Source organism: Ictalurus punctatus, chromosome 28 (genome assembly GCF_001660625.3).
Source record: "Ictalurus punctatus breed USDA103 chromosome 28, Coco_2.0, whole genome shotgun sequence".
NCBI classification, from domain to species: domain Eukaryota; kingdom Metazoa; phylum Chordata; class Actinopteri; order Siluriformes; family Ictaluridae; genus Ictalurus; species Ictalurus punctatus.
In genome coordinates, this window is record NC_030443.2 from 15,998,573 (window position 1) to 16,026,476 (window position 27,904).

The 27,904-nt window shown below is 40.0% G+C and overlaps 2 protein-coding genes across 6 annotated transcripts; both read right to left on the minus strand.

Moving 5' to 3' along the window:
- Positions 1-50: 50 nt before the first annotated feature.
- LOC108260018 (guanine nucleotide-binding protein G(q) subunit alpha) lies at positions 51-9,586 on the minus strand. Its single transcript, XM_017459920.3, has 7 exons — positions 8,414-9,586; positions 7,570-7,754; positions 6,029-6,183; positions 4,231-4,359; positions 3,984-4,113; positions 2,551-2,704; positions 51-1,626 (listed from the first exon to the last, which is right to left on the minus strand). The coding sequence occupies exons 1-7, from the start codon at positions 8,547-8,549 to the stop codon at positions 1,436-1,438; spliced, it is 1,080 nt and encodes a 359-aa protein (XP_017315409.1). The 5' UTR covers positions 8,550-9,586; the 3' UTR covers positions 51-1,435.
- A 3,591-nt stretch (positions 9,587-13,177) lies between these two features.
- Positions 13,178-27,226, minus strand: hnrpkl (heterogeneous nuclear ribonucleoprotein K, like). 5 transcript variants are annotated; one of them, XM_017460466.3, is made up of 17 exons: positions 27,075-27,194; positions 26,416-26,433; positions 25,824-25,937; positions 24,179-24,276; positions 23,845-23,901; positions 22,842-22,885; positions 21,549-21,621; positions 21,257-21,370; positions 19,859-19,987; positions 19,459-19,769; positions 19,207-19,254; positions 17,903-17,942; positions 17,412-17,427; positions 17,129-17,161; positions 16,975-17,042; positions 16,681-16,850; positions 13,178-14,046 (listed from the first exon to the last, which is right to left on the minus strand). In XM_017460466.3, the coding sequence occupies exons 3-17, from the start codon at positions 25,882-25,884 to the stop codon at positions 14,016-14,018; spliced, it is 1,293 nt and encodes a 430-aa protein (XP_017315955.1). In that variant the 5' UTR covers positions 25,885-25,937; positions 26,416-26,433; positions 27,075-27,194; the 3' UTR covers positions 13,178-14,015. The 5 variants fall into 5 exon arrangements, with proteins under 5 accessions (XP_017315955.1, XP_017315956.1, XP_017315954.1 ...); XM_017460467.3 differs by lacking the exon at positions 26,416-26,433 and having other exon boundaries at positions 17,903-17,936; positions 27,075-27,226; XM_017460465.3 differs by lacking the exon at positions 26,416-26,433 and having other exon boundaries at positions 27,075-27,226.
- Positions 27,227-27,904: the final 678 nt, after the last annotated feature.

The following is a 27,904-nucleotide window of genomic DNA, read 5'->3' on the forward strand; positions in this document are numbered from 1 at the left end:
GCATGGACCGATATCTCTAGCATGACATAAAAGTGAAAGCTTTGCAGGGATTACAAGCAAGTGAAGTTTAATCGAGTCATTTTAGGAATGATTTAAACACCAACATCCCGTTAGGTGAGGAAAACAAACAAACAAACAAACAAACAAACAAAAAAAAAAAACACAAGGACTTCATTATGGTTCATTTTCCAGAACATTCCAATGGCAAACATCACAGATCACTAATACCGCCGTTTATTTATTTTTTTCAACAACAGCCGCCCTTCATCGATGAAAGCTTGTACGAAACCATTTAGGATGAGAGGAAAATGATGACGGCACTGAGATCGCCTTGTCTTAAGTTTTGGAAGGACGACGAGCTAACTTTGGTTTGGTGGAAACATGATGTAGAAATCCGCCCTCGTTCCTTACACTGGCCTTGCTTTAAAACACTGATCGCACATCCTGATTTCATCATTAAGAAGAATATACTGAAAGTGCTGCCAAGAGAACCCGAAGTGATCCGCTCCGTTTTTGGGGAACTTTTGGGAGCAAAAATGGCACCTTATATATCAGGCAGCAGATGAAAACAGACCAACACAATTTGGCTAATGAAATACTGAGGACTTACAGCTATAGAGTACAGTCAAGCTGTGGAGCTGGACAACTTTACCAGAACAATTCAGAAATCTGTAAAACAGTACAAACAGATAGTGTGTGTGTTTTTTGCTTTTTTTAAACAGAGGGATGGCTAATGTTAATGGAGCGTATATTCCTTTGGCAATATATAAGAAACATATTTAAAAGCAAAACGTGGCACTTGTAGCATACTACCACTCAACTCTTAACCCTTCACTGTTAATCATCATAAAGACAACAAATGGCTTATTTTTAGCGTAAACCCCGCCCCTCGCTGAACCTAACTTGTCTCCTCAGACTCTGAACAGAAAATGGTCACCAGTTGAAGTACTTCAATACGATGGGGAAAAAAAAATTTTTAATGACTTTCTAGCAACCTCTCAATCATTGGATGATTGGATAATCTGAGCAAAGCGATCATCTTAAATCAGTAATTAACCAAATATGTACATTCCTTAAATCTCATACGGAGAGCGAAATGCTTTCGTTACGAAACCTCTGTGGCTCCCCTGAACGAGCCGCACGGCGAACATAAAACGGATCGTTTCGCTTTAAAATGGAATAACATTACTCGAGACGGACCCTGTGAACAAGCTCCGAGGTGCAAATAAATTACGCAGTAGTGAGCAGTTTGTATTCATTGATATTATCGTCCAAAGACAAAATGGTAAATCCGTCTCCAATTTGCCTGAGACGAAGGAAGAAGAAAAAAAAAAAACAAGAAAAGAAAAATCAACGCCGCCCCGGAGGACTTCTGCGTGTCATTTTAAAGTTAAGCTCAAGCTGCAGAGACGCCATGCTTCGTTCATCTGTTTGTCTACACCAGGTTGTACTCCTTCAGGTTGAGCTGCAAGATGGTGTCCTTGACGGCGGCGAAGACGAAGCGGATGTTTTCCGTGTCTGTCGCGCAAGTAAAGTGCGAATAGATGATTTTGTCGCTGTCGGGATTCAGGTCGACAAACATCTTCAGGATGAACTCCCTCCCCGCCTGAGCGTCTCTCTGGGGCCCTGACGGAGAGAATGAGAAATGAGAGCAAGCGGAGGAAATTATAAACAACATGAAATACGTTACTGTGTTTATACAATCCTTTACGTTGTGACATGACGTAAAACAACACATCTCAGACATAAGGCATATTCAATCCTGGGAATAAGAAACACAGTTGTATTTGAAGAACATTGTTTAAATGTGTACAACAGTACACCTGCTCAATAATCGATTAGAGCCACTAATGTGTCAACAGTGCAACGCATATTGCAAAATCATGCCGATACAGGCCAAGAGCTTCAGTTAACGTTCACATCAAGTATCACAGAATAACAGGGAGTTTACACAGAATGGTGCGAAAAACAAAAAACCATCCTGTGAACGTCAATTCCGCTGCTGCTGCTGGAAACGCCATGCTGACGAGAGAGGTCAGAGAAGAACGACCGGACTGGTTCAAGCCGACATTAAGGCAACGGTAACTCAAATAACCGCGCTGTACAACCGTGCTGAGCAGAAAAGCATCTCAGAACGCAGAAGCGAGTGGGCTACAACAGCCCACGAGCATACAGGGTTCCACACTGAAAATAAAAACAAAAGTAACCGGAGCGCGACTTAAAATAGTGCTGAATTTAAACCAGTGGAAGGTAAATGTCCCGTTATTGCACAGACAGGATATCCAGCAGGAAGCCGTGGTGAAATTATGCTTCAGATATCTTTACAAGTTTAAAATTAATTCTACCAGTACAATTATAGAGATCACTACATATACAGAAGGTGATGAAGAGACGAATCTGATGAACTTCGCCAAGGAGTCATATTCGGTTCAGTTGCTCCGATAGATTCCGAACACTGCTTTATAAAACAAAAAAGGACCGCCTCGATTCTAATGAGTCCACGGTGTAAAAACCCAGCACCTTTAGGATCAAGATTTCAAACCCACTCACCATCGTACTCAGGAAAGTAATCTACTAGATGTGAAAACATGATTTTCTCCTCCAGCAGGTCCTTCTTGTTCAAAAACAAAATGACTGAAGAATTCTGGAACCACGGATACGTTATGATCGTCCTGAACAGCGCTTTGCTTTCCTCCATTCGATTCTGGGGAAGAAGAGACGGAAACGGAGATGTCAGGAACCGCTTGCACGTCTAGCACGGAACGATTTACTCCACAGAACATCCACAGAGAAGACAAGTAACTTCTCAACATTTATAGATCACTGCTAACCTTCAAAACATCCGGTTTACAAAAACATTAAATAAATAAACAAACAAACAAACAAATAAATAAATATTTTGTGTTAATTTGCATTTAGTATTAGTGTTCTGACAAAAACACAAGATGGTTTTAGCCAATATACAGTACGGCACCTTGCGAAAGTATTCACCCCCTTAACGTTTTTCCTGTTTTGTTACATTACCACCTGGAATTTAAATTTATTTTTGAGGGGTTTGTACCATTTGATTTACACAACATGCCTACCATGTTGAAGGTGCAAAATATTTTTATAGTGACAAACAATAATTAAGATTTATTTTTTTAATAAATAAAAATAAATAAATAAATGACAAATCTTGAGTGTGCATAAGTATTCATTTGAGTGCATTAGTGGTGTTGCAGACTCGAGGGCCTTTCAGATCAGGTGTACGGCTGCGTTCACGCCATGTCGGAATCACCGTAATTACTGAAAGACAACCCGGACGTTCTACTCGGACCTGTTCACGTCCTCAGACTCGGAATGATGTGACATTAAGATGGTTATCCAACTCTGTGCTAGCGACGTTAAACTGTATCGTATGCCTCGTTTATTTTCAGATTAATCTTGATTTATTAAGACATTAATAACAGTCAATTTACTGTGACGTCAGGAGCTTTCAGAAAATTCCTAGTTTACAAGTTGTAATTACGAGTTCGGCAAGGACGTGAAGGCTTTTTACAAGAACGCTTTTTTTTTTAATTATGGTAATTACGACATGGCGTGAACACAGCTTATTTATGCTGACATCGTGTGGCAGATCATGTGACACCTTGACTGCACACAGGTGGACCTTAAATCAACTAATTATATGCCTTCTGATATTAATTGGATGGTCCCGGATCTTATTTTGGGGTTTCACAGCGAAGGGGGTGAATACATATGCACTCAACTTTTTTCATTCCACTTCAACAATTTGGACTACTTTGTTAAGTAGTTAAAAATAAATTAATAAATAATATTTCAATTCCCGGTTGTAATGCAACAAAACAGGACAAACACAAAGGGGGTGAATACTTTTGCAAGGCACTTTAAAACTAATATGCTGATGACAGCACTAGTTTATAAGCATATAATCTGGCGCCCTCTGCTGCTCATGAAGGAATATCACACGTGACACAAACCTCATTATCAGACTCGACCAGGACTTGGTCGTATTCGCTCAGCGCCACCAGAAACATGATGGAGGTGACGTTTTCAAAGCAGTGGATCCACTTGCGTCTCTCTGACCGCTGGCCACCTACGTCCACCATTCTGGTCCAGACAAGAGTGATCAGTTACTATACACTAGAGACGGCATAAATCGCGCCGAAAATGCAAAAGGGAAGCAAACTGTTAAAAACAACAGACTAAAAAAAAATTAATGTGTACCTGAATATGACGCTCTGCAGGTCAAAAGGGTACTCGATGATGCCCGTGGTGGGCACTCGGACCCGCAGTACATCCTGCTGCGTGGGCACAAATGACGAGTCAGCAATCCGGTCCAACGAATTCAGGTAGCTGAAAAGTACCGAGAGAGATTTCACTCCTAATCTGCAGTACGGTTTGGAGTAGCTGCTTTTTAAAAAAGTGAAACTTCTCTGTGCAGTGAAGTTCTCTGCATTGGAACGAAATGGAAAGCTAAAAAGATTCCCTATTTACACTGACCTACATTTACATTTGTTGGTCAGTTTCTCTTTCTAACCTCAACTAAACACTGGCTTGTATTGGAAACACTGTGCCTGCATCCAGCCAAAACAGGAAGCGTTAGCAAAAGAACTCCTGCACTTTTACAGAAGTGAGAAATCAGGTGCGATTTGGCACATAAGCGCTACCAGACTTTTACATCAGCCCTTCAGAGTCAGCATTGTTTGTAAGGCTGCTTCTCATTTCGTTGAGTCTCCTTCATCTTTCCTTTCACTGTTGAGAACGGAGGCAAGAAAAGGAAACTAGAAGAGAAGGAATCAAGAGAAGAAGAAGGAAAAAAAAAAAGTTCTTGCTCACTGAAGCATCACTTTAAAGCGAATTTCATTAATTCATTAACTGATGTGATTATATATACAGTTGTGCCCATATGTTTACATACCCCTTGCAGAAGCTGCAAAATGTCATTTTTGTTTATTTATTTACTTATTTAAATAAGAGGGATCATAAAAATCGCATTTTGTTTGTTATTTAGTCCTGCCCTGAATAAGTTATTTCACATAACAGATGTTTACATATAGACAACAAGACACAATAATAACCGAATTTACACAAATGAACCAGTTCAAAAGTTCACACACGCTTGATTCTTAATCCTGTGTGTCGTTACCTGGATGATCAGTGACTGTTTATATGTTCTGTGAGAGTTGTTCACGAGTCCCTTGTTCGTCCTGAGCAGTTAAACTGCCCACTGTTCTTCAGAAAAATCCTCCAGGTCCTGCACATTCTTTACTTTTCCAGCATCTACTGCATATATGACTCCTTTCCGACAGCGACTATATATGATGTCGAGATCCATATTTTCACGCCGAAGACGACTGAGGGACTTGTACACGACTATTACAAAAGGTGCAAACATTCACTGATGCTCAAGAAGGCAACACGATACGTTAAGATCCAGGGGGGTGTAAACTTTTGAACAGGATCGGTGCAAATTGTTATTTCGACTTCTGGGAAACATGTAAACATCTTATGTAGCTTCTGAAGGGTGGTACTAAATGGAAAAAAAAAGATCTTTAAATAAAATAATAAGTTACACCAAACATCCTGTTCAAAAGTTTACATCCCCCTGACTCAATGTATCGTGTTACCTTCTTGAGCATCAGTGAATGTTTGCACCTTTTGTAATAGTCGTGTACAAGTCCCTCAGTCGTCTTCGGCGTGAAAATATGGATCTCGACATCATATATACGAACAAGGGACCCTATGAAACCCTCAAGTGTGAAAAGAATTGACTTAGCAATCCAAAAAAAAAAAAAAAAAAAAAAAAAAAAACCCACAACTTCCACATAGGAAAAACCTTTGTATCCTTGCTCTAAAAGCCTCCTCTCTCATCTCTCCTTGATTCCTCAGACTCCATTTTAAGAATTGGTACATCTTTAAAGATGGCTGACTCAATGACTAGAGATTTCCAGGTCAGGGGCTGAATGATGTAGGATCGAAGGAATCAAGCAGGCATCAATTAGTGTCTTAAATCTGTACTCACTATTTGGTGGAATCTGAGAGCTGGTATTCTCTCCTTCGATCGTAGCACTCCTGGATTCCCGGGTCTTTCCATAAACTCTTAATGGCATCTACGTATGGATTTATAAACACTGAAACCTTCTCTACGTCCACTTCTCGAACGATATTTGCATTTCCCTTTAAAGAAGGAGACAGAAATGAACATGTATATATACACACACACACACACACACACACAACCCCGAATCCAATTCCAAAAAAGTTGGGATGCTGTGTAAAACGTAAATAAAAACAAAACGCAATGATTTGCAAATCTCATAAACCCATATGTTATTCACAATACAACATAGTAAACATCAAATGTTTAAACTGAGTAAATGTACCGTTTTGATTAATTTGATGGCCGCAACACGTCTCAAAAAAGTTGGGACGGGGCAACAAAAGGCTTATTTACATTTATTTACATTTGTACACAGCGTCCCAACTTTTTTTTTTGGAATTGGGGTTGTGGATCACTCATAATACTATACATATAGTGTACGTGTATAAATAAATACTAAAGGTCCCATTTGTGATATTGAGGGCTGATTGAAACCCCACTTAAGTTACGACTGAGGACATGACCTATTACTGTGCTGCTGCAGATAAGTTTGAAATGTTCTGTAAGATGTTATTGAAGAAAAAAAAAATAAAATAGGCTTGCCTTTAGGACCATCCAGAAATAGAAAAGAGCACCAGGACATTTCTGTGGGGCTTTGAATTCGTATAATTAATTTTACAGCCTGAAGGGATAATCTCATTAGGGCTGTACTGTGTGATTAACTAAACTCGCTGTCTCTCATCTTATTTGTCTCATGACTTGCCCTACTTCAGAACAAAGATGCATCTCTGGGGAAATTTGACCATCGATGAGATCAAATTATCAAATTTATGAACATTTAGATCAGGGGTGTCAGACCAAAGAAATCAGTTTCGTAGCTCAATAACACATCAACTCCGCTTAAATGTCTTCATTTATCTTGAAGGTGCAAATAAAAAATTTTGTTTTTTTTCCAAAGTAATCGAATTACTACATCTGAAGTATTCAGCCCTTCTTGCTGTGAAACCCGTAAATGAGTTCTTTTGGAAAGTGACCTGGTTACATTGGTGACGTTGCCATAGTTCTACCTTGCCAACGAAAAATGATATCCATCATTAGCACTTTGTCAGTTTATCACTCTATTTTTCTCCGTAATGGAATAACTGGCTCTTTTTTCCCCGCCCCTAACCGGTCAACTCCATTACGGTCCACGTGATGATTTTTATTCACAACAGCGATGCTAGATTTATTCACTAATCCGAATCAGATCCAGCCATGTGTTCGACACCCATGACGATTTAGCCTCGTAATGACTTGATGCACTTGTTTATTGTCTAACGTGTATCGTGTAATAAGATCTCGCCGGCAAAAACAACATGAAAGACCCGGCTTCCCAAGGACCTCAGAGCGAACTGCAGAACGTTTCCAGCACCCACATCCACATCTTAACTCCCTCTAGGCCTGGCGAAGACGGACGACTTTACCTTGTTGTGTTCGTATTTGTAGGGAATCTGCAGGGTGTCCATGGCTCGGATCATGGATTGAACGGATGTGAATATGTTCTGGTAGACCAGCTTGGTGAATCCTTTCTTGTCCTCCTCCGAGTAGCCCGAACCATGAATGATTCTCATCTGCTTGATGAAGGTGCTCTTGCCGCTCTCGCCCGTCCCTACGGCGAGCAGAGATTTAAGGGATTTTAACAGATGCAAGAAATGTTGCGCAATCATAAATAAATAAATAAAAGACACAGGGAAGATCATGTTAAGATGGGAAAGAAAACAGGGGGTATGAAGTTGGAAAGACGGAAAACAAACAAGTCCTACACCTGACACCTTCTCATGCCAACTGGTCCACCTGCTGAACATGTGCAAGCTTTAGTAAGCCCTGTGTGTGTGTGCGTGTGATTTCTAAATGGACAGTTCCCATACATATAACCTATAGGTATGTCCTTGTGTGCAACATTTTGATGTGTGAAAGGTATATCATTAAGACACTAATCTGAGCATAATAACTATATAATATAATAATTATATATGTTATGTTGTTCTGCATCTGTAGCCAAGCAGCATTCCTGTCTGTCCATGCATGACCGTTTTTGCGCAAACAGACCATTCTAAAAACGCTGAACAATATGCACATTTGTGGTGCACGTTTGATCTGCTCGCATACACACAAACCGGGCGATTATTATTAACGCGTTTGCATTCTCCTGCTTTAAAATCCACATGCACACACGAGTTTTGCATAACAAACCGCAGCCGGTTAGAGTCACTTATCTGTGATTTATTAATCTTTTTATTTGTTTGTTCTTCTTTAGCGTCTCATTACCGAGCAGGAGAAGCTTGAGCTCTCGGCGGGAGTCCTTCTTATCCCGGCGGAGCTGCCTCTCTATCTCGTCGTTGATCCGCCTCGCTTCCTTCGCCTCTTCACTGAGGCAACACGCCATGACGGAGTCCAGAGTCATGTTTCTTTCCGAAATGAAACGATAAATGACACTGTTTTTGTTTCTTTGTTTGTTGAAAAGTTTCTCAGCTATTCCATTCCACTGAAGAGAGAGAGATATACACACAGAAAATCTGGGTGTTGACAATTAAGCGCACGTGGAGATCAAGAAGAAGAAGAAGCCGACGAAGAAGAAGTAGAAGTAGTAGTAAAGGCTAGTTTTCCTGTAGTCCAGACTGGAGAACAGGAGAGGAGGAGGAGGAGAAAAAGGAGGTGGAGAAGTGAGGCGATTCATGAAACGTCGACGCAATTTCATAAACAAATATATATATATATATATCTCTATATCATTTTTGTTGATATCATCGCTTTGAAAAAAGAAAAAAAAAACACAAGCGCGAGCCCCTACCTGAGGCGACAAGAATGCGCACGTGCATATATAAATAATGTAAATATATACGTGTGTGTGTGTGTGTGTGTGTGTGTATAGCCTCACTTTACAATCAACAGATTCCACACTCCATAGCTGCTAAACGATGTTTTCTTTCTTTTACAGCTTGTTATAAATCTAGATATAATTGGAATCGTTTTGAATCCTCATGTGTGACAATTCAAAGTGCTGTAATCCTCCCGACTCTCCAATAAATCATTTATATAACCAGAAAGCCTTGAAATCGTCAGGTTTTTCCTCTCGATTTCTCTCTCTCTCTCTCTCTCTCTCTCCAGTCGCTCGACCCCGGGCGTGGTAAAAAGCTGAATATGGCGGAGTTTCACTATTCACAATTCCCTTCCGACCACCAGACTGGAACGGTTCTGTTTTTACAGGAAAACCCTCTCCGTGCATGTACCGTGGGTCAGGTTTGAGGAGGAAAAAGAAGAAGAACAACAAAAAAAATAATCAACAACAAGTTCGAACAAATCCGTCCGCGCTGAATCAATTCATTAAAACGATTCTGTGCATCCACAATCCGGTAAATTCCAGTCGAAGTGCATTTGCTTTCAGATCTTCCATATGTAATTGCATTACAGGCTGCATCCACTCCCCTGCCTGCCATGTGACCTCTCTGAGAGAGGAAGCAACACGGCACAGCAAAAGACCTGCTCTCTACACCAACAAGGAACGATTTTACACACGCTTTACTTCATAATTTCACACTTCCCCCCCCCCCCACATAAGTTTATTTCTGAAATACTTTCTCGCTTAATCACGACGGTTATTAATGTTAGGTGTGTTTCTAACCAACTGAAAAAAACAACAATTCAGCTACTCAGAGAGTGAGGCTAGTTAAACTGTTCTATCCCCCCCCCCCTTACACCCCCCTTCACAAATTATTATTAATCGAAAATTTCTCATATATATATTACATATTACAACCTGTGTTATTTCTAATAAAATGATCATTTATTCATATATTATACTGACTTTTATTATCACTCACTGTGAACAGTGCTGCCATCTTAAGACTAAAGCTGAACATACAGCTGGATGTAAAATCTATAAAAGTTTCAGGACACCATCCATCCATCCATCTAAGATTTTCTATACCGCTTATCTTACAGGGTCTCAGGGAACCTGGAGCCTATCTCAGGGAGCATGGGGTAGAAGGCGGGGTACAAGCTGGACGGGGTGCCAATCCATCTCAGGGCACAATCACACACTCATTCATACACTTTGGACATGCCAATCAGCCTACCAGGCATGTGTTTGGACTGGGGGAGGAAACCCATGCAGCATAGGGAGAACATGCAGACTGAGAACGTGCAAACACAGGGCAGCGGCGGGGATCGAACCCCCGACTCTGGAGGTGTGAGGTGAACGTGCTAACTACTAAGCCACTCTGTGCCCTCACATGACCATCATATCAATATATACACCGATAACATTAAAAAATCATCTGCTAAATAATCTATAGCTCTGACCCGTCGAGGCATGGACTCCAAAGGACCTCTGTAGGTGTGCTGCGGTATCTGGCACTGAGACGTTAGCAGCAGATCCTTTAAGTCCTGTAAGTTGTGAGGTGGGGTCTCCATGGATCGGACTTGTCCGTCCAGGACATCCCACAGACGCTCGATCGGATTGAGATCTGGGGAATTTGGAGGCCGAGTCAACACAGTGTACTCTTTGTCATATTCCTTAAACCGTTCCTGAACAATTTTTGCAGTGTGGCAGGGTGCATTATCCTGCTGAAAGAGGCCACTGTCATTAGCGAACACCGTTGCCATGAAGGGGTGTACTCGGTCTGCAACAATGTTTAGGTAGGTGGTACATGTCAAAGTAACATCCACATGAATGCCAGGACTCAAGTTTTCCCAGCAGAACATTGCCTAGAGCATCACACCACTCAGTGGTTTTTGTCTGGCCACCCTTCAATAGATGCCATTTTTGTCCAGTGTCTTTCTGATAGTGGAGTCATGAACAGTGACCTTTATTGATGCAAGAGAAGCCGGCAGTTCCTTTGATGTTGTCCTTGGCTCTTTTGTGACTTGCTGGATGAGTCGTTGCTGTGCTCTTGGAGGAATTTTGGAAGGTCAGCCACCTCTGGGAAGGTTCACTACTGTGCTGTACTGAGTTTTTCCATTTGGAGATAACGGCTCTCACAGTGGTCTCACTTTGGAGTCCCAGAACCTCTGAAATATATTTGTAACCCTTCCCAGACTGATGTATTTCAATGACCTTCTTTCTCATCATTTATGGAATTTCTTTCAACTTTGGCATAGTGTGTTACTGCGTAAGACCTTTTAACCAAGTTCATGCTGTTGAAAAAATTCTGTTTAAGTGTTGATTTGATTGAACAGATCAATGCAGTAGTTATGAATGCAGTTTCATAGATTTGGGGAATTAGTAATTACAGGGGCAAATACATTTTCACACAGGCCCAGTTGGTATTGTGTAACTTTTTTTTGCTTTAATAAATAACAGTATCAGTTTAAAACTGTATTTTGTGTTTACTCAGGTTGCCTTTGTTTTATCTTAGATTTTGATTTAATTTCTGAAACTATTTGGTATGAGACATACACAAAAACTGAAGAAATCAGGATGGGGGCAAATACTTCTTTTACAGCACTGTAGTATGCTTTAAGTCTTTTTTAAAGGTTAAGTATATGCACATTATCAGGTGAGAGATGTATATTGTAGCTACAAAAGATAAGGGAAGGTCCTAAGAGTGAACAAAAAGGTAAACTCTTACAGAAAAGGTTTTATCTTTAAAAAAAAAAAAAAAAAAAAAGCCTTGATTTATCAGTTTTGTCTCTTTGTGGAACATCTAACAGTCTAATGTACATCCCTGAGTTTAGGTTAAACAGATTTGCCTTAATGTACTATGAAGAAAGAACCCTTAATGATACAAAGAACTACTAAAGAACAATTCTTCCTAAGAGACATGAGAGCTATGACCTTAATCATGTGTACATGAAGGAACTCTGATCAATCTGTAATATACACATGAAGGAACCTCCCCACAACTGTTTAGATGTAAAGAACTTCATTGACTTGCTCATGTTTAATGTTAGCAGGCTGGAGATTCTCCACAAGAGGGTGCTCTTAGTCAGTAGCTTGTGGGTGTGTGAGATTGGTAAAAGGAAGGAAAATGGCATGAATCCAGATCTAGCAGGACTTCAAAAATACAAGAACCCACTAACACGTGGGGTGCCAGTTGAAATTTTGTAGCCCCTGACAGGTGAACAGGTAAATCTAAGAAATTTGAAGGCATGGCTTGTAGCTATGTATTATTAAGTATTTAGGTCATATTAAGTTGTTTTAGCTAATAATTCCTAAAAAGCTTGATTAAGGATTCAGGGTTAAGAATAATTTTTTTTTTTTTTTAAATGAGCCTATAAAGGGTGTTACTTTATATGGACTGTAAGGCCTCTTTGAAAACGATGCTTTTAGGCCCTTCATCCATTCTCTGATTGGGCCACATACGAGAGTGCTGATCACGGTGATTGGACAGTGATTGCTTTTCAGTGTGGCACTACTGCAATGCACTGATGAAAGTGAAATGCATTGCAATGGGACATTTAATTCATGTATGCCATGAAGTCAGCGTTTCATTATTTAATAATATAGATATAGAGCAATGCAACAACGACCGCGTACTGATGGTTTTGCTTTTCAGTGTAGCACATTGTTCTCATGTCACAAATCACAGCCAGTGCTTGTGTACTATAGTTCACAAGCTAATGTAAAAATGCTGAAAACCATCACACATCAACTGTGGCATCGTTTCAGTGCAGATATCAGAAACTCTCTTGAACCTGTTTACCGAGTTACATGGGGCATGATGGGCCTAAATTGCTTTTTATTTATTTATTTAAAGTTATTAACATGTTAATATAATACACATTGTCATCCAAATGAGAGCAGGAATTTAACTCTAACCAAACACCTGCAGGTTAGGAGTTTTTCCACGTTAAAATAGCTATCCGTCACTCACTCCTTCCTTAATTTTGTTTCACTTTCACGAAAGGAGTGGTACTAAAAGAAAAACCACTTCCACATTCAACCTAGAAATATTCAGGTCAGTGGAACCAATACTCAGGCCAGACTTCCATACCCCAGCTAGGGTGTGTATAATTTTTTAAAAAGGACCATCTTAATACCTTCACTTTTAACAGGCATATTGGTGAAGTCAATCAATAGCAGAGAGAAAAGATGGGAATGCATTTTTAATAAAAAGTGGCACAGACTTTATTACTCAGACTCACAGCACATTCTACACAGACACTGGAAAACAGGGATTGGGGGGGGATGAGACCACCAGGAGACCTTTACACAAAGGTGTTTTAATTTAACCCACTAAATGATCAGGGTTTTTGAAGACACCCAATCTAAACTGTTAAAAAAGCGTAGAAACAGACGTACAAAACAAGCATTGATCAGATTAAATGAATCATGATAGTGAGACTACAGTCAGTCCATAGCCAATCAAAACAGGAAAAAAATAATCATATCTGCATTTCAACTTCATATTCATCCCCCTCCTCCCCCCTCCCCCCAAAAACATTCATTGCAGCTCATTAAATAAGACGCTAAGATTTTTAAAACTCAGCTGGACATTTACATTTTGACATTTCAACTTACTTTTTTTTTTTTTTTTGAAAGAAATGACAAAAATGGCAGAAGGGAAATAAAAACACAAAAAGGATTAGCGAAGATTACATTCTGAATTGTTAGACAAACCAGGCATGCGGCTCTGCTCAGGCTAAATGTGGATATTACACGGCTCTGCTAAAAATCACAGAACGTTATGAGAATCCCAAAAACGGAGAAAAATCAATGCATCCGAAGCACAGGGGAAGAGAAGGAAAAAGAATCAGGATCCACTCATTCTGCTAGTTCTAGAGATCGTTCTTCCACCCCTAAAAATCTTTTCTTTAAGGTGTTAGGAGAGCAGCAGGGGACACATCTACCGAAGAGGCGGAGGAATGTAGACTCTGAAAAGAAGCTGAAGGAAAACACGTAGGGCGGTATGTCTTTGCTTGCTGTCCTCTAGAAGAACCGACCAGAGTACTGCTTCACGCTGGAAGAGAACCACACACACAGTTCAGACAGACAGCAATAACCAAGTATTTTTATTAAACTGCACTCATGGATAATTACGATCTGGATGCTAAGTTGATATGTAGTCTGTGAAACACTAGAATTAATATATTTTATTATTACAGATTATTCACAACCTGGCTAATATATAAAGGTTACCAGGCCTGCCGCGATAGTCGGGTGTTCCCGGTGTTAGGGCCACACGCCGATTACATCACTTCACCACCCCCACTGTTGTTTGGGGTTTTTTTTATCGTAATAATCATTTAGTTCAGTTAGAGAACGGACGCTACGATTAAAAACTTGAACTGCTCGATTCAGCACGATCCGAACGAGTCAGAGTCGCAGCACGGATCAGATTTCATTCATCACGTAACGAGCGTAAGACGAGCTGACTGACCAGACAATGGTGGAAAATGTGGTTTCAAAGCGAAATGTAAAAGTGCCTATTTGGCAATATTTTGGATTTGGTGTTGTGTTTTTCCATTAAGAATAATAATAATCATCCCACCACTCAAGCAATTGCAGCTAATTCGAAAGCGAACTGCGCATGGCTGCACGGGTATTCATAACCGGTGGGAACATTTCCTCACCGTCACGTCCATAAAGGTTACCAATTCATTATATTCTCATGGTGAACAAATGAAAGGCCTTTCGCAAGTATTTCTACTGGATATACAACAGGGACAACAAGTCATCAGAACAGTGTTAAAAATATTTCATACCACTACACCGTTTTAATATTAGCGTACTCGTTCGAAAACGGAAAAGAAAGTCTGCCTAATTATCGATAAGCTTTCTGTAAGATGTTTATTAGTATTCATTTTTGGAAGTGACTAGGTGAAATTCTCTCATATTACATTTTTTTATATCTTTCATGGACATCCTTAGATAGCGAGATAGAGCGATCATTTATAAATCCCAGAGGGAAATTCACAGGAACAGCATGTATTAAATGAAGCATTAGCATTAAACATAACTACAAGAAGGTGAAAGTATGACGTGTCGTTCTACAATAAATAAAAAGTTGTTAGCATTGACGAATTGCTGAGGTGTGGTATAAAAGGAATGAAAGAGTTCAGAGTGCTGTTATTGGAAAATAATCCTCTTCAGGGTGGTAACAGCAACTCCATATCACACCCCTCAGTCATGGATTATTTCCCCTGTAACAGCATGCCGCGTCGTATTATTATTATTATTAATTACAAATCACATCACAGATAGAGTAACAGAGCTGAGCTTGTATATAAGGAGTTATACAGTCATGTCATGTAATTGTGGTCTTTTTTTATTTTTTATTAAATAATAAAAAGGCAACTGGAGGCATATAATAAAACACGCACACACGTTAGAAGAAGTTGTTCAGAATGAAACAGACATGTGAAAGTTAGGGCAGGGTTAGAGAAACAGGAAAAGTGGGGGAGGAGGGCAGATGAGCCTGTGCTGTAGGGCAGACCGTGATTTGTTGTCACTTCATCTAACTAACAACAACAAAATCACAAGTCTTCCACACAGAAGCAGGCCAGCTTTATCGTGCTCTCCTGGGCTCTGAGTACCGCAGCTCTCGGTCACTTTTTGTTTGGATTTCGGTTTCAAATAATCCGGACACATTTCCCCCAAGGAAAGGAGAGAGAGAAAAAAAAGGGAGATAGAGAGAGAGAGAGAGAAAGAAAATAGCATTTGCAGTTAAGTATCAAAGCAGAAACAGGTTAGACCACACTTTCATAACAAATTAGTAGCTCGTTACAGGTCACATGTTCAACCACAGTTTATGATTAGAAATAAGCTGCATGTTCGGGGCAACCGAAGTAAAATGCTAACAAGAATGTATTCATTATAATAATTTTATCACTAAGGTAATACTCTTTATAAAATGTACATGCTTGTCAAGGTAGGTGTATGTATACAAGTTTATACAAATGGAAAACTACTCCATTACTTGAAATGTAATCGATTAGTAACACATTTTACAGAATCAATCATTTACGTTGACTCGGTCTAACTCGAACTCCAAGACGTTAGATGTTTACATGGATAACGTTTCAGGTGGGTTTTTCCTTCAACTTTATGATAAAGGTTTCTTAGCTCGTCGTGATGTTCAGTGCTAAATGTTCACCTTCTGTCTTCTATGTTGGAGTAACACTACAACCTCAATAATATTGTAACGCAGTGAAATACTACATTTCTCTTGATTGTTAAACTGCAAATTTGTTAATTCTTTAACAATGTTTTACCACTTCGCCTAAAACTTGTTATGATGCGGTTATTACGTTTGTGAGGCAAAATCATTACAAGCTATATTTTAAAACACAGGGAAATCAATCTGTGTCCGAGTACTCAATTACATCATGCAAAAAGCAAAAAAACTGCTCATATATTTAAAGGTAAAGGTTAATTAAAATAAGACTGCAGAGAAGGAAAAGACAGGAACTTGGGTAGTATTAGAAGCATGAGGTTACTTTGCCAGTGATAAAAAGAAGAAAGTAAGAGTCAAAGGTGTCTTTATATACGCACAGAAAAGATTAAGAAGCAGATTGTGGCGGTGTGTGTGTGTGTGTGTGTGAGAAAAGCCCGCTGTCAGGCCTGAAGTCTAGCTGTTCGATCATGCACTTGCCTGTTCTGCAGTAGATACTGCGCGTTCTGAATCTGGTCCTGCGTTCCTGTGATGGTGATGATACGATCCTCGGAACCCTCTAGAGGCTCGTCGATTTTGATGGAGGCTCCGGACTCGTGACGGATCTGCTTAATACGCTGTCCTCCTTTCCCGATGATGGAGCCGGCCAGCTAACATAGTACAAGGGTTGTTTAAGCCGTGTGCACGTGAGTAAGGCTGTATGAGCGCGTAATAAATAAATAAATAAATAAATAAATAAATAAATAAATAAAGTCAGGGTTAAAGCGCACTCACGTCTTTGGGTATAGTCACTTGTGTTGTGATGACAGGACCACCGATGTCGCCGTAGGAACCTCGTCCACCTGCAGAAACGGATTAACAATTCATTAATTCGTGCCTACATTTTATTCATGCAGAGTCTGCACATAAAAATATGATGGACACTTACCAGATTGGAAGGGTTCCCAAGAAGAGTTATTGTCTTCAGATATCAGAAAAGGGAAAGATAATTAAAAAAAAAAGATTATCACGATATTAGAGGTACAAGAGAAAGATGTGAGTAACAGAAAGCGAGGAAACACTACAGCTACTGAGAGCTGTATTCTGACATGTTTGATTAGGGGTAACCTTGAGTGTGTGTGTGGGAGAAAGAGTGATCGCGAGAGAGAGAGAGAGAGAGAGAGAGAGAGAGAGAGCACGAGCTTATAGGAGTAAAGCTGAACAACACTCACCATATACAACTCCACTCTATTCAATTAGAGAGAGAGAGAGAGAGAGAGAGAGAGAGAGAGAGAGAGAGAGAGAGAGAGAGAGAGAGTGTGTTAATCCAACCTATATGCATCAAAAAAAATACACGTGCACATACATATTAAAACAAATGACAAACTAATTAAAGCGCTTGACAAAGCTTCCAGCTTTGCCCCGAGTTCACTGGTGAGTGTGATGGCTTTTACCTACATATCTATCTGCTCCTTAGTTACCAAGGCAACAAGCAATTCAAAAAAATCCATTGCCTAGCAACAGCAGGCCAAAGCAGTTCACAGCATATGCATCCATTACCCTGTCATTTCATAGAGACAGAACAAGTAGGCTCTGCTCGTTTTCCAAAACTGGCCCTTCCTCTCCAGAGCCAGACCCCCCCCCCCAACTGCACAGCATTCAGAGACATATAAACACGTGAAAACCGTCGTGTGTGACGGTGCTTTTACAGGCGGGAGCTTACCATGCTTTCGTAGCGATCTATAGGTCTTCCTCTTCTGTCACTTGGAGCAAACGGTAAATGATTAGAATTGGCTCGCTAAAAATTGGAAAGCACATCTACTCAGGTGGTACATAACAGACTGAATTCATCTGTGTAGATGTACACTACCAGTCAAAAGTTTAGACACACTCATTCTTTAATTTTTATATCCCTCCCCCCCGCCACATTTTATTATAATAAAGTCATCAAAACTCAAACACAAACAGAAGGATGGGAATTATGGGGAGATCAAAAATTCGAAATAAATCAAAATAATTTAGTATTTTAGCATCTTCAAAGTAGACGCCCTTTTTGCCAAGAAATGTATTCTTGGCGTTCTCTCGTCCGATTTCTTGAGGAATTTCCCTGAGATGCTTTTTAAACAGTATTAAAGGAGTTCACATCTACGCTGGACACTTATCGGCTGCTTCTCAGAATCTTTCACTCCGCGTTGTCCGTTTAAAAAAAAATGATAAAAATAATAATTTTGAAAATAAAATTACTTTTCTAATGAAAGAAACGAACACGTCGGCACGATTATATTTTTGTCTACAACACCGATTTCAAACAGTTAATCCTACACCTTCAGATCAAAAGGTTCTTAAGATCATGAGAAACGTTTCAGTCGAGTGTCCACAAACTTTTGACCGGCAGTAAGCGAGTGAGTGTGTGAGCATGTGTACCACATACACCACCACCACAAGATACAGTCAAACAGTAGCACCTGAAAAAAACATGCCCATTTGTAAAACATGACTGAATATAATCATTGGCAGCTTGTGTGTGTGGCACATCACAAATTAATTAAAGAATATTATTTAATTCAAGTAAATTAGAGTTACATGAAGACCGATTTAAACAGCCTTCTTAATTAGCTGACTGCACCTCAGAGTAAACAGCATTGCAGTTGGTGAATTTCTAAAATAAAATAAACAACCTGTGGCATGAGGTGCAGGTGCTGCACAATACATGACGCGAGTACGGTATATAACCGAACGTTGCCAGCTGATCTGCGGTGCTAAATGAGCAGCCATTTTAGAATTGCTGGGATACTTTGCGATTCATTCTTGATGACCTTTGGACTAAGCACCACAGGTTTAGGTGCTGCTTTTAGTACTAAAATACTAATAGAAGTTTCTTAAATTGTACATTTAGGAGTCACCTTTAGCTTTAAGCCTTTTTTGTGAATACAAATCTTTATGACCGGTTACAAACTAGTTTGGAAGGAATAAAAATAGCCACCAATTCACAGCAATTACAGCTTTGTCATCCACAAAATAACTCACCTCGGTCTGTCGTCTATATTGCCGTGATGGTGGGAAAACCGGTCGCCTCTGCAAAACAATAAAACTGTCAAAGCAGGGCAAAAACAAAAACAAAACAACAAATGGAGCAACAGCTGGATGCCTCATTAAATGCCCCTTTAAAAAAAAAAAAAAAAAACCCACACAATATTCAGGCTGAGGAGGAAACAAGTTCTAAATAAAGTTCATAATAAACAATGTTTTGGTTTAAAGAATGAGGGTAATTTTATTTACCCTCCTCTGGGAGGAGGTGGAGGAGGGAGAGGCAGATTTCGAGCCCGGCTCCCGCCTCGGCCCCCCCTCCCTAACGGAGGTGGAGGTGGTCCACGGCGGGGACTCATATCATCATAGTCACGCCTAGAGGGGGGCATGGGGCGTCCGCCACGGCTGGGGGGCATACGATCGAAACTGCCACGCCCGCGCATTGGGAACCCTCCCATGGGCCGCCGCCCTCTCTCCTCAAACATCATGGTGAAGCCGCCGTAGTCGTAGGTCTCGTCGTAGAAATTTGGGTCGTAGGGCTGAGCACGGCCTTTAATAGGAGCCTAAGCAGGACGGAAGCGAGATCGTGAAGGTCTGATTTCCAACTTGCATCAGATTTCAAAATCAAATCAATGGGAACATGCAACTCTACCTCTGACGTCAATTCTAGGATGACCTTAATGCACTCCACCACTCGCTGAGGTTTTCCTCCCACTAAAACCACACGGTCTGTCGAATGCGGGCAGCACTCTTGGAAGAGTTTAATGGTCGTCTGGGTATTCTGAGACACAAGGTAGCGAAGAGTAAAAAACAAAACAAAAAACAAGAGGTAATATCAAATCAAATCAGAGCTACTTGTATTGATTTTTATCGACGGTTATATTGTATGACAGTGTAGCATGATGCTGGAATCCAAATTAATGCCATATAGTTCGATTTTTTCCACAGTTATAGTATCAAGTGTTTTGTAACTGTTGTGCACACCTAGGAAATGTTTTTTGTTTTTAACCTAAATTTACCTCCAAATTAGTTGTTGCCAATTCCTAGCACATTATCTACATGTCGCACTTTCACACTACAGCTACCAGTCTAGGACAGTGTACAATACACCTAAAAAGCATTATCAAGCATTAAACACACTGGTGTTATTTTGGCAAGAAAGAATTTTTCCCTCATGTTACACTGAGAGGTTAATTACATAACCTTTGTAGTTTGGACTATTGCTAAACAAAATCAATTTTATTCAGCATTTCCAATTTCTGCAAGTATTGAATACTGGATGTTTAAACATTACCAGAAATACAGCAGGCTCAAATCAAGTCATTTAAATCAGTAATCAACTATTTAAAGTGCACCTATTGTGGTTTTGAAACAGGCCTAATGTTTTAAACGTCTCATTCAATAGATTTACATGCACCCAAGATGGAAAAACACTTTAATGTGCTCATAATTTAAATTGCAGCGTTCGCAGAGGTTTTTTGTGTTTGTTGTGGCCAAAAGCGCTGGATTTTGCTGCAGGCTTTTTTTTTTGCGATGCGGTTTGTGGAGTTCATTGCGGAAAATGCAGCTGCACGAATTTGTTTTGCACGATCTGTCACAGTGATGTTTGTTGGTAAATGAGACCTTTTAGCTGTACTCATGCTCGACTCACGTAAATCCAAGAAGGCTGAATGTGCATTGTGATGTCACGTGACGCGTACTGGCCAAAATCTGCAGTAATTTTGAAAAATTGCAAGCTCCTCCAAATATTGTGGCAATATCCTGAAGGGATGGATTTTAGCAGAGTGGTTTTTTTTTGTTTGGGGGGGGGGGGGTCCTCTACTACAGTGTTCGATGTATGAAAAAACACTTTAATTGGACCACATCAGATTATTACTTGAGGCTTATTCTTGGCCACACACTGCTCATTAATGATTAAGCGTTAAAAGGTAACACTTGTCACCATTCAGTCATGCTATTTGTTTATCTGGAGCTTTGTAAGCAACTGAACCTTCAGAAATGTTCAAATTAAACATAAAAGGGGTTTCCTTTAAAAACCTGCACAGCTTACCTCTCTCAATTCTTTAATCTTGGTCCCTTTGACGCCAATAATGCCTCCTGCCAGACTCTGGTGAATCAGCAGGCGCAGCTCGCAGTCAAAGTCTATACCATTGTAGTGCTGGTACTGCCAAACAGAAGGTGTGTCTCAAAAAAACCAAACTTGAAAAATAACCAGCATGCATGTGTGCCTAAGCTTGTAATCCTGACCTTACTTTTTACCCAACATCTGTAATATACGCGTTATTAACACATGCAATCTGAATCTCTACGGTCTCCATGTATCTTCCAAGCTCAGACCTTACCTCCTCAAGAGTAGGGATGATCTTCAGAAGAATATCTCCGATTGTCTCAATATCTGCACTCACGCTCAGGATGCTGCGCCGGGCAAACAAAAGCATAGAAAGACAAGAGCAAAAACAAAGACACTGAACTTTACATGTGGATTCACTTCAACATTATAATAATAATAAAAATAATGATTTTTTTTTTTTTAAATTGTAAACAGAGCTGAGCTTTGAAAAACAAAAAAACTCGAACCAAAAAAAACAACAACAAACAAAAAACCCCTGAACACATGTTTAGGTCTCCCACAATGGACTGAAATACGAGTCACTGACATGCATTTGACCCTTGCACATTCAACAAACATCAACCCTGAAGATGTTCAACAGGCCATGAGAGAAAGCTACTTGTTTCATACACCCCACCACTGAGAGGATATTGAGAGGAGCAAGGGGGGGAGAAACTAATGAGCCTCTTTGTTATGATACACCAGGAAAGATGAGTGAGAGTTATTGAATATAATATTTGAGAGATTTATTACAAAAAAAAAAATTCAAAAAAAAAAAAAAAAAAAAAAAAGTCAGCCCAAAATGAAATGCAAAAGCAAAAATAAAAGGAGAAACCGCAAGTGGAGACCACAAGGTGATGTGTAGAGCTGGAGCAGGGCAACAAAGGAGAGACCTGTTGTCTGGCCTGAGAGGGGCAGGAGGAGAGAGAGAAGAAAAAAAAAAAAGAAATAAAACGAAAACCAGGAAAGAGCTGCAGTACAGGAGAAATCAAAGACAAGACAACAGTGAAGAAGACAGAACAGGGAAGTGAGTCAGCAGCAGTCATAGACGGTGACGCTGAGAACAGTGAAATGGTTGGCAACAAAGAGACAGATGAGATGTGTGTGTGTTTTTTTTTGTTTGTTTTTTTTTAAACAATTAATAATCAATACAAGAGCAAGGAACAGCAACAGTAGCAACAACAGCAAAGATATCTCATCACTTCAAGCAGTGTTCCTTCCATTCAAACTAAGTAGGTAAAGTTCTCCCTGTGTTTTGTGTCATAATACCAACTTCATAAACATCTCAGAAAAAAAGAAAAAGAAAGAAAAAAAAAAAAAGAAAAGAAAAAAGGTCCCAAATAAATACTGAATGGGGTGTTGGGGGGAAGGGGAAAAGACATAAAAAACCCAATTGTACAAATACATGTTTCTTAAAAAGGGGCGATACTATGTGTATAAAAATGTTAATATGAAACAGAAGGTTATCAAAGACATGTGTTCTCTGTTCTAATCAGGCAGTGAGGCAATAACTGGTGGGACATACCGCTCTGGGCCACTGCTGTCTGGGACTGATACACTGGCATTGTACTGCATTGGTCGTGGAGGTTGGCATTGGGCAAGGGCATTCAATCACATGTTGTCAAGTAAGGTGCCCATTTAGGGAGGGGCACGATTATGGGGCCAACCGGGGTGTCAGGTGGGCGGGCGGGCGTTCAGGGGCGGAGGTTGGGCCAACGTCAAGGTGGGCAACGCAGGAGGGACATGTCGATCCAGAACATGGGCAACAGAGGAAGGTGGCCAAAAACAAAACAAAACAAAAAAAAAAGTAAAGGAGAGGGAAGAGGGGGAGAAGGAATACATTTTAATTGAATACAAGGCTATATTCACTATATTGTTTAAAAAAAAATTTTTTTTTTTTTTTTTTGAAGAGACTTGGCAACGAGTGCACAAGAAACAGCTCTGGACAGATCTGAAGACAGTTTAGATACAAAACTAATACAGAAATTAATTATGAAATTAAGACTATTGGTCAGCTCAAGAGTCTAGACATCTGTTTTAGGGCTTTGGCACAGAATGGATAGCGCGCCATGACATCCCTAACGGGGACAGCGAGACAGAATGCTCTGAAGAACTTAAGATTGAGTACTTTATTACTGAAATGTCAAAACCCCACAATCAGGCTCCATTCAGAGAGCATGAGAGTCTGTTCAAATGAGCTAACCTATAGATAGTGCACGTCGCATCAACATGCCAGCTACGGAGAGCAAGATTTCCCGTTTAGGGCCAAGTAGCATGCAGTGATTAGCACCCTTACACATCTAACTACGTTATTATTAGGATCGAGTTACAAGATTTAAGTTGAATCAATTGGTGCTTTCGTTTGAGATCAAATCCAGATGATTAGTAAAAAATGTTGGGCAACAAAAATAAATAAATAAATGAATAAATAAATCGGAAATCATGATCGCTGATGATCTGAAGGCAACTCCCACCCGGCTTTTACTGAAATTTATCGACTGCTCTTTCTAAAAGCTAATAATACTCACGTCTGTCCGGAGCGCTTTAATGTTCTTGCCACCTTTTCCGATTACTGCACCTGCATTCTGGGCGGGAAGGAAAAAAACCCCAAAAACAACAACAACAAAAAATTAAATAAATTAAATAAATAAAAGTGCTATAAATTGTGTTTTCATTAAATACCATTAAGATTTTTTTAATGCTGCTTCACATGGTTTCTTAACTATAGTGTCTATAGTCACACTGATTAAGAGCAAGATTTCTCCTACTATTTTTAATCCATTTTTTTAAAAATGCATTTATCGATGGAAAAAAAAAAAAATTAAACCATACCCAAAAAGTCTACACGAAAGTAAGACTCACTTTGCTCTGTAGCAGCACTCTCAGCTCCACCATCTCGTCTGTGTTACGAGAACGTTTGAAGGTTTGTTCCTCATCCATGTCCTCAGCAGGGCGTTTACCTGTTAACAGTGAAATGTCAATTAGATTTCATTTCCAAACACTGTTCATGTTTATGAAACATTTATACAGGCACATGTTAAAAAAATAAATAAAATAATAATAATAATAATGTGTGGAAAAGCTCATTTTTCCTCACCGTAATTTAATTAAAAAAGTGGAATGTTCATATATTCTAGGTTCATTACGCATACAGTGAAATATTTCAAGCGTTTTTTTGTTTAAATCTCGATGATTACAGCTTACAGCTCAGGGAAATCAAAAATCCAGTATCTCAAAATATTAGAATAAAGAATTTATTTATTATCTGATCTCACATCATCTTAAGGTGGAGTTTTGTTAAGTCTGGCAAGTTACCATACCATTCTTCTGCACAGTATAATATATCAGCTGTCAATCACATTCATGCTGTCCACATGTTTAAGCAGTGTTGGTATAATTCCAGGGATAGGGGAAAAAAAAAAACATTTGTGGACACCTTACCATCACACCCATTCCAGATTTAGTCCCCCTGTCCTGGGAAGGAATTTTACTAGATTTTGGAGCATGGCTGTGGGGGATTTGTGATCATTCAAGAACATTAGTGATGACGGGCACTGATGTTGGGTGACCAGGCCTTCCAGTTCATCCTAAGTGGGGTTGAGGTGCAGGACACTCGAGTTCTTCTACACCAACCTTCGCAAACCATTGCTGCGTCTCAATTCTCCTACTTATACTATGCACTAAAAGTATGTACTCTTTTTTGTGAAGAGAGGTGATGGAAAAAAAACATACTGTTAAGAGTGTATTTAAAAGGAGTATGCGAGTACTGGGACAGATCCACAAATTTCACCTGGAAATACTAGACCATCCAGGTACCTTTGGGATGGTTGCTTCAACATACTTCGATCTGTGATGCAGTAATTCTAATCTCTGTTTTATGTAATTCTGTTTAGGACGGACGCTAGGCGAACTGGGATGCAGCACGTGTCTACATCGTCATGCTGGAACATGAGCCTCCTCAAAAGTTTGGGGAAGACCCACATATGGATGTGATGGTCAGAAGTCCACAAACATTTGGCCATATAGTGTAAATATAGATCAAATAAGTGCACATACTCCAAACAGTCTGGTCTGCACCAACAACCACACACGCCCATTAATCCTTGTACAATTGGAACAAGTCACTCACGTTAAGCTTTTTATAACTTTGTTTTGGAAAAATGGGCAAATATGAATAAAAACTAATCAGTCTGTACAGGATTTCGCAGAGATTTTTTCGCAGTTTTTGCGGCCAAAACATGACTGATCTTGCTGGGGCTTTTTATTGCAGAAAACTACTCGAATTGGCGAGACTGTTTTGCACGGTCTTTCACAGTGAGGTATATATTGGTGGTAAGCGAAACCTTTTAACTGTACTGATGTTCGACACACCTGAACGCGTGTCGGGAAACTGCGAGCTTGAATTTGGGTTAATTTCTCAAAATCTATGGCGTCCTGTCCGCCCCGTACAAGAACTCCGACCCCTCTGAAGTGCAATTCGACGGCATCCTGAAAACTAAATATTTACCGTTAGTGTCAGTGTTGCTGAACGTTGTCTCTTCGTCCTGCTGCTCGATTTCTGTCTCCATTGTCTTCTATCAAGGAGAAAATAGGAAAGGGTTCTCCTCTCCGTGGGAAAACGCTGTGTGAAAGAAAGAAAGATAGATTTCATTCACACAATCAGCATAAATAAGGATCCGTATCAGACTGTGTTTTGACCCAGTCATGCATTGTATTGCATGTTTGTGTGTGACATGCTGACTATAGAGAACACAATGAACAAGACACAAATAATGTAAGTGCTCGATAGAAAGGGGGGTGTCAGATCTCAAGTATTTTAGTATTACAGAATGTACATACTGCAAAACATTCACGTCTATCTGAACTGAATTTAATCAAAATAAGTTCAGTATATAATAAACAAAAACATCAGCTAGCTCAATTCAGATGAAAAACCTCGCATTGTCTCACTTATGAACAAAAAATAAATGTTATAAATAAATAAATAAATAAATAAATAAATAAAACAGTCGACTATAGAAGCCGAGCAACAAGGCCTAGTGTTCTTCAAAATGGTGCGTGTGTATTAACATTAGGGTTAGCATTAGCATTATGCTCACCTGCTAACAGCATTAGCCCTACGGAAATAGTTTCAAATTCATATTCAGTTAAAATAATAATAATAATAATTATAATAAAACAGCATATCAAATTAACCAGTTCATATCATCACCGCTGTTTTTATGCGAAATTAATTCAGAGTTTTAATTTAAAAAAAAATAAATAAAAAAAAAGCTGAAGTGTCGTCTGCGGAGGCAAAAATCACAAAATGGCTTGCGGAAAAGCCTGCACTCGGGGTTAGCATGTTAGCTCCATGTGCAACATCACTGTAATATGTAACATAACGGAAATTGTTTATGCTGTTAGAGGCGTAAATGAGAAACAGGTGTCCGGTTGCCCTGACAACCAAACGTCACGTTGTTAATTAGCTAACGCTAGCTACAAAGCCAGGGGGGAAGATCCCACAAACACTCCATTTTATTGGCTTGCTTAGCATGCTAAAATGCTAACATGCTAGCATGCTAGCTAAGCGGAAAGGCTGCACGTTTCCTTACGCTAGCTAATTAATGTCGACGGACACCTCCTTCCTCTTACACTCCGACTGCCATTAGCTTCTCATACTCCATACTGCGCGGCTGCTGCGGGCTTCTAATTTATTATCAATTCTTAAACATAAACATACACATAGAGAGTTTTAGCAGAAACGCCGAGTACAAACCTGCTAACGGCGCCGCTCGTCTCTCCGATATTTTGGCCAAAAAACCGAACTACGCGTTCAATCCAGATTTCATCGCATATTTACACGAGCGTCTGTCTTAAGCTGTGATTGGTCGAGACAGACGCTCGTGCCAATCTGTCTTCAAGCCTGATTGGACAGATCAACTGTCAAATAAACGTTCAAGCACGTTATCAAAAACGAACCGTTCGTTTCGGTGGCTGTCCGTCACTACAAATCTCCCCACCTCCTTGATTTGTATTGCCCTTACAGGCTGTAGCCTTGTCGTCATAGCAACCGTTGAAAGCGGTTCCGTATTACAGTATTCACAAGCATTATGTTTCTCCATAAATATACACGTATCAGCCTTTACATTAAAAACACCTGCCTAATATTGTGTAGGTCCCAAGTTGTGCCTCGAAAACAGATCTGATACGTCGAGGCATGGACTCCTCACAACTCAAAACCTGCTGAAGGTGGGCTGTGGTGTCTGGCACAAAGATGTTAGCAGCAGATCCTTTAAATCCAGAAGACGTGGGCTATTTGGAGGCCAAGTCAACACCTTGAACCCTTTGTCATGTTCCTTAAACCATTCCTGAACAATGTTTGCAGTGTGGCAGGGCTGATGGAGGCCACTGCCATTAGGGAATACTGTTACCATGAAGGGGTGTACTTGGTAAGCAACAATGTTTAGGTAGGTGGTACATGTCAAAGTAAGATCCACGTGAATGCCAGGACCCAAGGTTTCCCAGCGGACCATTGCCCAGAGCATCACACTTCCTTCACCGGCTTGCCTTCTTCCCATAGTGCATCCTGGTGCCATCTCTTCCCCA